The sequence below is a fragment of the Orbicella faveolata genome, unplaced genomic scaffold (genome assembly GCF_042242905.1).
Source record: "Orbicella faveolata isolate gen_17 unplaced genomic scaffold, um_ofav_v1 contig_2, whole genome shotgun sequence".
Lineage (NCBI taxonomy): Eukaryota > Metazoa > Cnidaria > Anthozoa > Scleractinia > Merulinidae > Orbicella > Orbicella faveolata.
The window spans coordinates 22799794-22812884 of NW_028301547.1; the positions used below are offsets into that span (position 1 = coordinate 22799794).

A 13091-nucleotide genomic window follows, 5' to 3' on the forward strand; every position below is an offset into this window, starting at 1 on the left:
CGTGACACTGAAAGCGTGTACAAATTAGCAGTTTTATCTCAATTTGATAGCAAACGTGATTTATCATTTCATTAATCGCGCTATGTTTTCTGAAAACACGACACTTTACTGCCGTCACAATCAGTATCCTGTAAAGAATTTACTCGCGGCAAAGTGATCCAGTTGATCTGATGCGTCGAGAAAAAAAACTAGTTTGGACAACCGCTTGGACACTAGGGAGACTTCAGGCGATTATGGAGAAAATATCCTGTGAATTACTGCTACGTGATTACCCCAAAACCCCCGAAGTTAAAGACCTTCGTTCGACTTATATCGCTAATTGTGTCTTTCACAGTTTTCTGTCCTATACCGCCATCATGTTGAACATTGTAACAATCCACGCGATAAGAAAAACTTCGTCGTTGGCAAAGACTTCAAAAACGTTGCTCCTGAGTCTTGCTGTTTCTGATGTTGGTGTTGGTTTATTGAGTCAACCATTTTACATCTCACTTCTAGTCATGTGGTTACAACAAAACAACCCCTGCTTTAAGGCATATACAATGTTTACCATTATGATAAGTGTGCACGTGTTTTGTCTAGCGTCGTTCTTGGGTGTTGTGGCTTTAAGTTTAGACAGATTTTTGGCAATTCATGTTCATCTCAGATATCAGGAACGTATGACTCACAAGCGTGTTGTTACTGAGGTGATTTCAATATGGCTGCTTAGTGTGTTTTTTCCTTTGATGATTTTCTGGGCTGGATACGATATTTACTATCTTGTGGAGTTTCTCCTCGGAGTTGTTTCGCTCTTTCTTACAGCATTGGTTAACATCAAAAATTACTTAACGGTACAACGCCACAAGAATCAGATTCAGGCCCTGTAAGTACAACAAGAAGCGCAGATTGACGACATGGCGCATTTCGCTCGTCTCATCAAGTCGGCAGTTAGTGTATTCTACGTATACGTGACGTTTGTGGTCTGTTATTTGCCTTACTTTATTAGTGTGGTCGTCATTGAAAGCAACGGACCGAATATCGCTTTGAAGAGATTTTCTCTTTTCTCGTTGACTCTCATTCACCTTAACTCATCTTTAAACCCAGTGATTTACTGCTGGAAGATGAGACACATTCGACACGCTATCATGGACATACTGCGGAACATGCCTTGGCTCAGAAATCGCGCATCGCATTTATCTTAGGGTCGGTAGTGTTATGCCATCTATTCCCCACATTTATTGCTGTTATTGTTGATAAACGCCTTTTGTGTATAACATTAACTACGAGCAGTCTAAATTTAGCTGCCTGAAGACAAACGAGATCGTGTCAAACTGACTCAAAGTGTTTTAACACTATTAAGATAGTTGTTCAGCACATATTCCACTGTGTCTTTTTTCGATGTTTTAGAAAAGGCTTTATTTATCAATGAATGTATTTGATCTTGTTACCATTGTTCGCTCCTACTTGTGGAGCCGAGCCCGGAATAAATAACTGATTACTTCATATGCACTAGTCGCTTTTGCGGAGAGCATTACATACTGAAGAGTATAAGAGTATAAGGTATTGATATAGCTTGGTAACTTTTGACACAGTTGCGTTCCATGGTAGTTTTATGCTTTAAGCAAGGATTAATCGTGATAGCCTGGAATAAATTTTATCAAAGATCAGAATATTGATGGATGCGTTGCTACGTTGTTTTAAGAAATAGCAGTTCTACTGGCCGTATAGTTGTCTCTTTCATTTACATAACAGAAACTTGAGGTTAACAGCAGATGAAACTGGCAGCAGTTTGCAGGTGTACAATGGATTAATTTTCTAAGTGGCTTCAGGTGAAGCGACCGTTTTCATTTGGTTCACTGTTGACAGTGGTTCCTTTTGACGGTCTTAGATGAACTAATAACTATGCACGTGCTAATTTATTTTCGATCAGTGCACTTATAATATAGCTACAGATCGTCATTCGGTAATATTGTTCATTTACCGCGGGTAAAACGTCAGCCAAGTTATTGGCAGCCTTTTAAGTTTTCACAAACACAATGCTTGCTTAACTGACCTGACACTCACGCCAGTGACGGTTACCTCTTGGTTTTATAAAAGCAAAAATGTGAAGTCTTCGTCAGGCAAGTGGCTGATAAGGCCGGAGGTTATCCCTGTTTTTGTAGCATAAAGCGACCAGGAGCATTTCTAGTTCCCCCAGGATGGGATGCTGGTCCATCGCCGGTTGAATAGCTATTCTGAAACTCATTAATTATTTATCAAGTTTAAACGAAGGAACATTCATGACCGTGACGGTGTTTGGGTATTTGATCTTAATTAGCACAAGTTTTTACGATTTTATTTCACCTCAAAGTTCGCCAAAAATACTCCGCTGCGCGTCGTATTTTCAACTCTCCCCTTGGTGTTTGGAAATGTGGTCATACACGGTCTGTCGTGTTTGATACATTACTTACAATCGTCAAGACCCACGGATATAATTAAGATATTTTATTTTAATTTGACCGCAAACTTTATACACCAGTCGGTTGAGGTGTATTTTTTTGCAAATGAAAACAAATAAAACAAATTTAGTCATGAAATTTCTTGTATGCAGGTACTAACTTGGTCTCGTTCAAGGTCCTTAGATTGTAGCTAAGGATCTTTTTTTTGGTTGTATTCTTACCGACATGTCATTTACCACATCCAAAAAATCCAAAATGGAAGAGAGTCTTTTACGTTTTAGCAAAAGATATAACTTGGTTAATGGACAATATGCACACAGAGAGAGATCATTGACGTTTTCCTTCTTGGTTTTAATAGATCAGTAACTCAAAACGGACATAAATACAATAGCAGTTTCATCTCAATTTGACAGCTAACATCACTTATCATTCTCATTTCTCCCCAAAATTGGAAATGTGTTTCATAAAAACAAAATTCGAAAGAGCGAGTCTCGAAAGGCGTTCTTTAAAACAAACTTTGATCGATGTCATGAAGAAATGATGTTGTGAATTACGACTTTTTAACGTCATTTCCGTGTTGTTTTACCTTCAGGGCAATATTAATTAAGTATGGGAAATTTTCATATCCACGTGCCAACTTTACTTATTTTGCGATCAAGCATGTTGCTAAGGGTCTTCGTTAGATGAAATCCCTTACGATGTCTAATTTACCACGTCTAAAATGTCCGATTTCGGGCCAGTTTTTCTTATGTTTTTTGGAAACACACGGCTTTTTTAATAAACCCGGCTGTCAGGCCAGTGACGTTTATGTCTTGGTTTTATTCTGATAAGTTATTAGAAAGTTCAAGACCCACGTATTAATTCTTCATCGCAATTAACATACTGTCAGTTTTAACCGTATTTTATGACAACAGAACATCTAAATTGACTTTTTCTGGAAATACTTCGTTTACTTAGTGTTATGACTTAATTAAGAAGAACGAGTATTAACTGCATTTTACGATAGCAAAATGTCTGAAGTGGCGGGTTTTGGGACACTTAATTGACTTCGTTTGCTAAGGCGCTTAACTTGATTAAGAACAGGAATCTTTTCAACCAAAGTGAACCAATTGGTTTGTGGTGTTGAGGAAGGAGACTCTCTTAGTTTCGTGAAACATCTTTTATGTCAACTTCTCGGTCACCTTGAAGAGACATCTGTGGATATGATGAAGAAAGCAATTTGTGAATTTCTGCTGGAGATCACCCCCAAAGTCGTCGAATTTGCAGACCTTCGTTCGACTTACATCGCAAATTGTGTCTTCAACAGTTTTCTGTCCTACACCTGTATCACGTTGAACATTGTGATAATCCACGCTATAAGAAAAACTTCCTCGTTGCCCAATCCTTTACGAGCATTGCTCCTGGATCTTGCTTTTTCTGATGCTGGTGTTGGTTTGTTGAGTCAGCCTTTTTACACCTCACTTCTGGTGAAATGGTTACAACAAAACAACCCCGGCTGTAATACCTATCTGATTTTGCTTGTCATTGCATGTGTGTTTTTCTTAGCCTCCTTCTTGGGTGTTGTGGCCATAAGTGTTGACAGGTTCTTAGCAATTCATCTTCATCTTAGATATCAGGAACTTGTGACTCACAAGCGTGTTGTTGCTGTGGTGATCTCAAAATGGGCGCTGAGTTTGCTTCTTCCTTTTACAATTTTCTGGATTCCGCTGGATATTTTTATACTTGTTTTGTTATTTGTAGGAGTTATTGGTCTTCTCGTTACGACAGTGGTGTACATCAGAATTTATGTAGCCGTAAAAAGTCACAAGAATCAGATTCAGGCCCAGCAAGTACAAGAAGGAGCAGAGAATGGCGAAATGGCAAATTTTGCCAGCCTTATTAAATCTGCAGTCGGTACATTCTACGTATATCTGGTGTTTTTGATTTGTTACTTGCCTTTCTTCATCAGTTTGGTCGTCTTTGCAATGAACGGCCCCACTATCTCTTTTAAAAGATTTAAAATTTTCTCGTGGACTCTCGTATATCTTAATTCTACTTTGAACCCAGTAGTTTACTGCTGGAAGATGAGACACATTCGGCACTCTATCGTGGACATACTGCGGAACATGTCATGGTTCAGAAATCGCGGAACACAGTAATCGTAATACCAGTCACTTGCAGTGTTGTTATTGTTGAATCCTGTAAGTTACTGCTTTAACCATCAACAGCTGTTAAAAACCATCCAAAGAACTGCGGTAACATGTTCTCCCTTTTAATTGTTTGGTTTATAGTTAGAGAGCATTTTTGTAATTTGTTGTAGTTTTCCATCGTTTGTCTTATTAGATGTTTGTGAAATTTTCCTATAGATAGCGGCACTCTTAACCTTGTAATTATGCAGTTGGTAACAATGTGAATAAACATCGGAATAGTCTATTCTAACTTGATATTAGAGCTGCTTTGGATGTTAATCTTATTTTAATTACTCGAAAAGTTGTTCTTCCCCGGGCTATGCTTTGTGTTGTATATAATTGTGTCTGGATTGTGACTTTATAGTTAGTGGAAGTTTCACTTCACTTTTTGATGTGGTATTGATTCTCTTGAACAACGTGCTCCTACAGGAAACACAATTGTTCTGCACGCCGCATGCGGAGTGCATGAAACTGTCAGCAGTTTACAGCTGTGCCATCGATTAACATACTAAGCGACTTTTTGAAAACATGGTTTTGTTTTCCTTTCCTTTTTTCTTTTGAAAATATAAAACGAATTTAGTCATGAAATTTCTTGAATGCAGGTACTAACGTTAACTTGTTTTCGACCAAAGTCCTTCGACCAACGTCCTGGTTATGTAGCTAAGGATATTTTTTTTTCGGTTGTGTTTCGGCTGTTTTTCGGTCATTTACCACGTCCAAAATATTCGAAATTGAAGAGAGTGCTTTAGGTTTTCGCAAAAGATAAAACTTATTTAATAGACAGTATGCACACATAGAGAGAGACCATTGACATTTTCCTTCTTGGCTTTAATGGATCAGTAATTCAAAACGGACATATATACAATAGCAGTTTCATCTCAATTTGACAGCTAACGTCACTTATCATTCTCATTTCTCCCCAAAATTTGAAATGTGTGTCATAAAAACATTCGACAGAGCGAATTTCGAAAGAAGTTCTATAAAAGAAACTTCTATCGATGTTCCGAGGAAATGATCTTGTGCATTACTGCTACAGATCTACCTCAAGATATCTGAAGCCATACCTTGCGTGATACGCAGAAACTCTGCGCATTAACAGAAGTAGGCACCGTCCTTAATCGGCTCTGCCTTACGACTGTTTCTCTTCATATAGTACTCATTCGCTTAAACAATGCGTTACATCTATTTTGGAGATGAAGTTTTTGCCGTGCGAGATACATGCTCAGCACATACGAGTGGCACTATTTTGCAGGTGCACCATCAATTAACATACTAAAGGCTTTTTAAAGACACCGTTTTGTTTTCAATATAAAAATGAGCGATAGAAATTTTACACAACGTTTCCATGTCGTCATGACATCATTATCAAGTGACAAGAAAATAACGGTTCAACAGCGTTATATATGCGGTGAGAGGTGTGATTGCTCATTAACATATTTCTTTGAACAAATAGTTTCGCGCGGATGGAATCCGATTGCGTGTTCAGGCTAGGTTTCTTCTTTCTAATAAACAGCATTTGGTAAATCAAACAATTCAGTTTTCCGTTGCATTTCTTTAGGACGGAAAAATTATTGGCAAGGTCGTCGATGTTATAAAGGCCGTGATCGTTCTTTAAATGCTTTCCGATTGCGGAGAACCTGTGTTCATCAATACGTTGGTGCAAATGCCGGCTGGTATACCCAACATACTCTGCATCGCACAGATCACATTGGTAATTGTACACTACGCATTGTTGATTAATTAGAGGTGGTTTTGGTTCACGCATCTTGTGATCTTCACGGATTTTGCGACTCTTGAGTACTGGTTGAAGAGTGTGATCGATTTTCTTGCTCAGGTCAGATAGTTGTTTTTTCGCTGCATCGGCCGACGTTTGATCTTTAAATGGCAATACCACTCGGTGAACAGTATCTTCGTTGACGGGTAGTTGAGGTGGCACGAGAGGATCTTTGGTCATCATTGAGGTGACAAAGTGAGAAATTATGGAGTTAATTAGGCTTTCAGGGTACTTGAGGTTCGTAAACATCAGCTTCAGGCGATCACATTCAGTCACGAAAGACTCCCATGTGGATGACAGGTGAAAAGCACGGTTTACCACGGTTTTAATGAGCGATTTCTTGTACCTTTTGTCCACATGGCTTTGGTGATGGAGTAGTAGGCCGGTATTTGTTGGCTTCCGGTAAACACTAGTTTCCAGTTTGTGACCTTTCTTAAGTATTTCCATACCAATAAATGGTAGTTTGTTATCAGAAGCTAGTTCCATTGTGAAATTTATGGATGGGTGACAGTTGTTGAGTGTTGTTAAAAAGGCTTCTGCTGCTGGCCCATCCTTCATCGTAGCAAGCGTGTCATCGACGTACCGCCTGTAAAACTCTGGGAGCTTGTTGTCATGTTCTAATTTCTCTTCGATGGAGCAGAGAAATGCGTTTGCCATAAGGGGTCCCAAAGGTGAGCCCATTGCCACTCCGTCAGTCTGTTCATAAAGTTTGCCATCGAACTGGAACAATTGGTTCTTAGTTGCTACTTCTGGAAGTTGATTCAGGTCAGGCTGAGTGATGTTTAACTTGTGTGTTTCGTGTGTTTTGTGTCTATTTGTTTAAGCAAATATGTTAATGAACAATCACACCTCTCACCGCATATATAACACTGTTGAACCGTTATTTTCTTGTCACTTGATAATGATGTCATGACGACATCGAAACGTTGTGTAAAATTTCTATCGCTCATTTTTATTTTGAAATGTTTATCGAAATTTAATCTCATCCGTTTTGTTTTCTTTGCTTTTTTTGTTTTGAAAAATATTAACGAATATTAAAAAATATTATAATGAATATGACATTCTCTTATGAAGGTACTAATTTTTTGTTGCTCAACTCTCTGAGAATATAGCCAAGGATCTTTACTCGATAATATTCTGAGCAATATCTCATTTACTAAGTTCAAAAGGTTAGAAATTCAGGAATTGTTTTTTTAGGTTTTCACTAACATGTGGCTTGTTTAATAACCTTCACACAGAGACCGCTAACCTATCCCTGTTGGTTTGATTGTGATCAGTTATTCGAAAGTTTTTACACCCGCTTTGAGTGTTGCATGCATAGGCGACATCTTTCGACTATCTCTTGACATTCCATCTTTCGACATGCTATGTAAACGGCTGAAATGTGGTACTAGCAATTTTTCCGGTTATTACCGGAACAAATGACAAGTATATGACAGTTACTGACCTCAAATGAATGAAGAAGATTGTGGACTCCCGATTTACGGGATAATTCAAACGATTTTAGTGTAGTCGATCGGCTCTCAATAGTGGGTTCGGGTAGAATTGGGTCCCTACCGCTCAGTTAATACTCGAAAGATGTAAACATTCAAAGCAGTCGATTTATCCCTCACAGAATGTTATCTTGATGCTCCTAGCCTTAGTGTGATGTCAAATAAATCCATCTTTCATGACTTAAAGTCGAGTTCGACCATAAAAAAGCCACTTGTGCTTACATTTTGACGTAGGCCAGGTTACATAGCACGCCAAAAGATGGCATGTCGAGAGATAGGTGCTATGCACGTGACACTGAAAGCGTGTACAAATTAGCAGTTTTATCTCAATTTGATAGCAAACGTGATTTATCATTTCATTAATCGCGCTATGTTTTCTGAAAACACGACACTTTACTGCCGTCACAATCAGTATCATGTAAAGAATTTACTCGCGGCAAAGTGATCCAGTTGATCTGATGCGTCGAGAAAAAAAACTAGTTTGGACAACCGCTTGGACACTAGGGAGACTTCAGGCGATTATGGAGAAAATATCCTGTGAATTACTGCTACGTGATTACCCCAAAACCCTCGAAGTTAAAGACCTTCGATCGACTTATATCGCTAATTGTGTCTTTCACAGTTTTCTGTCCTATACCGCCATCATGTTGAACATTGTAACAATCCACGCGATAAGAAAAACTTCGTCGTTGGCAAAGACTTCAAAAACGTTGCTCCTGAGTCTTGCTGTTTCTGATGTTGGTGTTGGTTTATTGAGTCAACCATTTTACATCTCACTTCTAGTCATGTGGCTACAACAAAACAACCCCTGCTTTAAGGCATATACAATGTTTACCATTATGATAAGTGTGCACGTGTTTTGTCTAGCGTCGTTCTTGGGTGTTGTGGCTTTAAGTTTAGACAGATTTTTGGCAATTCATGTTCATCTCAGATATCAGGAACGTATGACTCACAAGCGTGTTGTTACTGAGGTGATTTCAATATGGCTGCTTAGTGTGTTTTTTCCTTTGATGATTTTCTGGGCTGGATACGATATTTACTATCTTGTGGAGTTTCTCCTCGGAGTTTTTTCGCTCTTTCTTACAGCATTGGTTAACATCAAAAATTACTTAACGGTACAACGCCACAAGAATCAGATTCAGGCCCTGTAAGTACAACAAGAAGCGCAGACTGACGACATGGCGCATTTCGCTCGTCTCATCAAGTCGGCAGTTAGTGTATTCTACGTATACGTGACGTTTGTGGTCTGTTATTTGCCTTACTTTATTAGTGTGGTCGTCATTGAAAGCAACGGACCGAATATCGCTTTGAAGAGATTTTCTCTTTTCTCGTTGACTCTCATTCACCTTAACTCATCTTTAAACCCAGTGATTTACTGCTGGAAGATGAGACACATTCGACACGCTATCATGGACATACTGCGGAACATGCCTTGGCTCAGAAATCGCGCATCGCATTTATCTTAGGGTCGGCAGTGTTATGCCATCTATTCCCCACATTTATTGCTGTTATTGTTGATAAACGCCTTTTGTGTATAACATTAACTACGAGCAGTCTAAATTTAGCTGCCTGAAGACAAACGAGATCGTGTCAAACTGACTCAAAGTGTTTTAACACTATTAAGATAGTTGTTCAGCACATATTCCACTGTGTCTTTTTTCGATGTTTTAGAAAAGGCTTTATTTATCAATGAATGTATTTGATCTTGTTACCATTGTTCGCTCCTACTTGTGGAGCCGAGCCCGGAATAAATAACTGATTACTTCATATGCACTAGTCGCTTTTGCGGAGAGCATTACATACTGAAGAGTATAAGAGTATAAGGTATTGATATAGCTTGGTAACTTTTGACACAGTTGCGTTCCATGGTAGTTTTATGCTTTAAGCAAGGATTAATCGTGATAGCCTGGAATAAATTTTATCAAAGATCAGAATATTGATGGATGCGTTGCTACGTTGTTTTAAGAAATAGCAGTTCTACTGGCCGTATAGTTGTCTCTTTCATTTACATAACAGAAACTTGAGGTTAACAGCAGATGAAACTGGCAGCAGTTTGCAGGTGTACAATGGATTAATTTTCTAAGTGGCTTCAGGTGAAGCGACCGTTTTCATTTGGTTCACTGTTGACAGTGGTTCCTTTTGACAGTCTTAGATGAACTAATAACTATGCACGTGCTAATTTATTTTCGATCAGTGCACTTATTATATAGCTACAGATCGTCATTCGGTAATATTGTTCATTTACCGCGGGTAAAACGTCAGCCAAGTTATTGGCAGCCTTTTAAGTTTTCACAAACACAATGCTTGCTTAATTGACCTGACACTCACGCCAGTGACGGTTACCTCTTGGTTTTATAAAAGCAAAAATGTGAAGTCTTCGTCAGGCAAGTGGCTGATAAGGCCGGAGGTTATCCCTGTTTTTGTAGCATAAAGCGACCAGGAGCATTTCTAGTTCCCCCAGGATGGGATGCTGGTCCATCGCCGGTTGAATAGCTATTCTGAAACTCATTAATTATTTATCAAGTTTAAACGAAGGAACATTCATGACCGTGACGGTGTTTGGGTATTTGATCTTAATTAGCACAAGTTTTTACGATTTTATTTCACCTCAAAGTTCGCCAAAAATACTCCGCTGCGCGTCGTATTTTCAACTCTCCCCTTGGTGTTTGGAAATGTGGTCATACACGGTCTGTCGTGTTTGATACATTACTTACAATCGTCAAGACCCACGGATATAATTAAGATATTTTATTTTAATTTGACCGCAAACTTAATACACCAGTCGGTTGAGGTGTATTTTTTTGCAAATGAAAACAAATAAAACAAATTTAGTCATGAAATTTCTTGTATGCAGGTACTAACTTGGTCTCGTTCAAGGTCCTTAGATTGTAGCTAAGGATCTTTTTTTTGGTTGTATTCTTACCGACATGTCATTTACCACATCCAAAAAATCCAAAATGGAAGAGAGTCTTTTACGTTTTAGCAAAAGATATAACTTGGTTAATGGACAATATGCACACAGAGAGAGATCATTGACGTTTTCCTTCTTGGTTTTAATAGATCAGTAACTCAAAACGGACATAAATACAATAGCAGTTTCATCTCAATTTGACAGCTAACATCACTTATCATTCTCATTTCTCCCCAAAATTGGAAATGTGTTTCATAAAAACAAAATTCGAAAGAGCGAGTCTCGAAAGGCGTTCTTTAAAACAAACTTTGATCGATGTCATGAAGAAATGATGTTGTGAATTACGACTTTTTAACGTCATTTCCGTGTTGTTTTACCTTCAGGGCAATATTAATTAAGTATGGGAAATTTTCATATCCACGTGCCAACTTTACTTATTTGCGATCAAGCATGTTGCTAAGGGTCTTCGTTAGATGAAATCCCTTACGATGTCTAATTTACCACGTCTAAAATGTCCGATTTCGGGCCAGTTTTTCTTATGTTTTTTGGAAACACACGGCTTTTTTAATAAACCCGGCTGTCAGGCCAGTGACGTTTATGTCTTGGTTTTATTCTGATAACTTATTAGAAAGTTCAAGACCCACGTATTAATTCTTCATCGCAATTAACATACTGTCAGTTTTAACCGTATTTTATGACAACAGAACATCTAAATTGACTTTTTCTGGAAATACTTCGTTTACTTAGTGTTATGACTTAATTAAGAAGAACGAGTATTAACTGCATTTTACGATAGCAAAATGTCTGAAGTGGCGGGTTTTGGGACACTTAATTGACTTCGTTTGCTAAGGCGCTTAACTTGATTAAGAACAGGAATCTTTTCAACCAAAGTGAACCAATTGGTTTGTGGTGTTGAGGAAGGAGACTCTCTTAGTTTCGTGAAACATCTTTTATGTCAACTTCTCGGTCACCTTGAAGAGCCGTCTGTGGATATGATGAAGAAAGCAATTTGTGAATTTCTGCTGGAGATCACCCCCAAAGTCGTCGAATTTGCAGACCTTCGTTCGACTTACATCGCCAATTGTGTCTTCAACAGTTTTCTGTCCTACACCTGTATCACGTTGAACATTGTGATAATCCACGCCATAAGAAAAACTTCCTCGTTGCCCAATCCTTTACGAGCATTGCTCCTGAGTCTTGCTTTTTCTGATGCTGGTGTTGGTTTGTTGAGTCAGCCTTTTTACACCTCACTTCTGGTGAAATGGTTACAACAAAACAACCCCGGCTGTAATACCTATCTGATTTTGCTTGTCATTGCATGTGTGTTTTTCTTAGCCTCCTTCTTGGGTGTTGTGGCCATAAGTGTTGACAGGTTCTTGGCAATTCATCTTCATCTTAGATATCAGGAACTTGTGACTCACAAGCGTGTTGTTGCTGTGGTGATCTCAAAATGGGCGCTGAGTTTGCTTCTTCCTTTTACAATTTTCTGGATTCCGCTGGATATTTTTATACTTGTTTTGTTATTTGTAGGAGTTATTGGTCTTCTCGTTACGACAGTGGTGTACGTCAGAATTTATGTAGCCGTAAAAAGTCACAAGAATCAGATTCAGGCCCAGCAAGTACAAGAAGGAGCAGAGAATGGCGAAATGGCAAATTTTGCCAGCCTTATTAAATCTGCAGTCGGTACATTCTACGTATATCTGGTGTTTTTGATTTGTTACTTGCCTTTCTTCATCAGTTTGGTCGTCTTTGCAATGAACGGCCCCACTATCTCTTTTAAAAGATTTAAAATTTTCTCGTGGACTCTCGTATATCTTAATTCTACTTTGAACCCAGTAGTTTACTGCTGGAAGATGAGACACATTCGGCACTCTATCATGGACATACTGCGGAACATGTCATGGTTCAGAAATCGCGGAACACAGTAATCGTAAGACCAGTCACTTGCAGTGTTGTTATTGTTGAATCCTGTAAGTTACTGCTTTAACCATCAACAGCTGTTAAAAACCATCCAAAGAACTGCGGTAACATGTTCTCCCTTTTAATTGTTTGGTTTATAGTTAGAGAGCATTTTTGTAATTTGTTGTAGTTTTCCATCGTTTGTCTTATTAGATGTTTGTGAAATTTTCCTATAGATAGCGGCACTCTTAACCTTGTAATTATGCAGTTGGTAACAATGTGAATAAACATCGGAATAGTCTATTCTAACTTGATATTAGAGCTGCTTTGGATGTTAATCTTATTTTAATTACTCGAAAAGTTGTTCTTCCCCGGGCTATGCTTTGTGTTGTATATAATTGTGTCTGGATTGTGACTTTATAGTTAGTGGAA

The 13091-nt window shown here is 38.5% G+C and overlaps 3 protein-coding genes and 2 pseudogenes across 3 annotated transcripts; 4 read left to right on the forward strand and 1 right to left on the reverse strand.

The window, feature by feature from the left end:
- Positions 1-233: 233 nt before the first annotated feature.
- LOC149112485 (histamine H2 receptor-like) lies at positions 234-1178 on the forward strand (annotated as a pseudogene).
- Positions 1179-3496: 2318 nt separating this feature from the next.
- Positions 3497-4832, forward strand: LOC149112486 (adenosine receptor A2a-like). The gene has a single exon (XM_089290375.1). The coding sequence runs from the start codon at positions 3617-3619 to the stop codon at positions 4550-4552; it is 936 nt and encodes a 311-aa protein (XP_089146501.1). The 5' UTR covers positions 3497-3616; the 3' UTR covers positions 4553-4832.
- Positions 4833-5933: 1101 nt separating this feature from the next.
- LOC149112487 (uncharacterized) lies at positions 5934-7375 on the reverse strand. The gene has a single exon (XM_089289333.1). The coding sequence runs from the start codon at positions 7035-7037 to the stop codon at positions 5934-5936; it is 1104 nt and encodes a 367-aa protein (XP_089145459.1). The 5' UTR covers positions 7038-7375.
- A 995-nt stretch (positions 7376-8370) lies between these two features.
- On the forward strand, positions 8371-9441 carry LOC149112488 (histamine H2 receptor-like; annotated as a pseudogene).
- Positions 9442-11296: 1855 nt separating this feature from the next.
- LOC149112489 (melanocyte-stimulating hormone receptor-like) lies at positions 11297-12968 on the forward strand. The gene has a single exon (XM_089289492.1). The coding sequence runs from the start codon at positions 11753-11755 to the stop codon at positions 12686-12688; it is 936 nt and encodes a 311-aa protein (XP_089145618.1). The 5' UTR covers positions 11297-11752; the 3' UTR covers positions 12689-12968.
- Positions 12969-13091: the final 123 nt, after the last annotated feature.

Coding starts and splice junctions, on each gene's coding strand:
- LOC149112486 (XM_089290375.1), top strand. CDS start 3,617: ATGATGAAGAAAGCAATTTGTGAATTTCTGCTGGAGATCACCCCCAAA.
- LOC149112487 (XM_089289333.1), bottom strand. CDS start 7,037: ATGGGCTCACCTTTGGGACCCCTTATGGCAAACGCATTTCTCTGCTCC.
- LOC149112489 (XM_089289492.1), top strand. CDS start 11,753: ATGATGAAGAAAGCAATTTGTGAATTTCTGCTGGAGATCACCCCCAAA.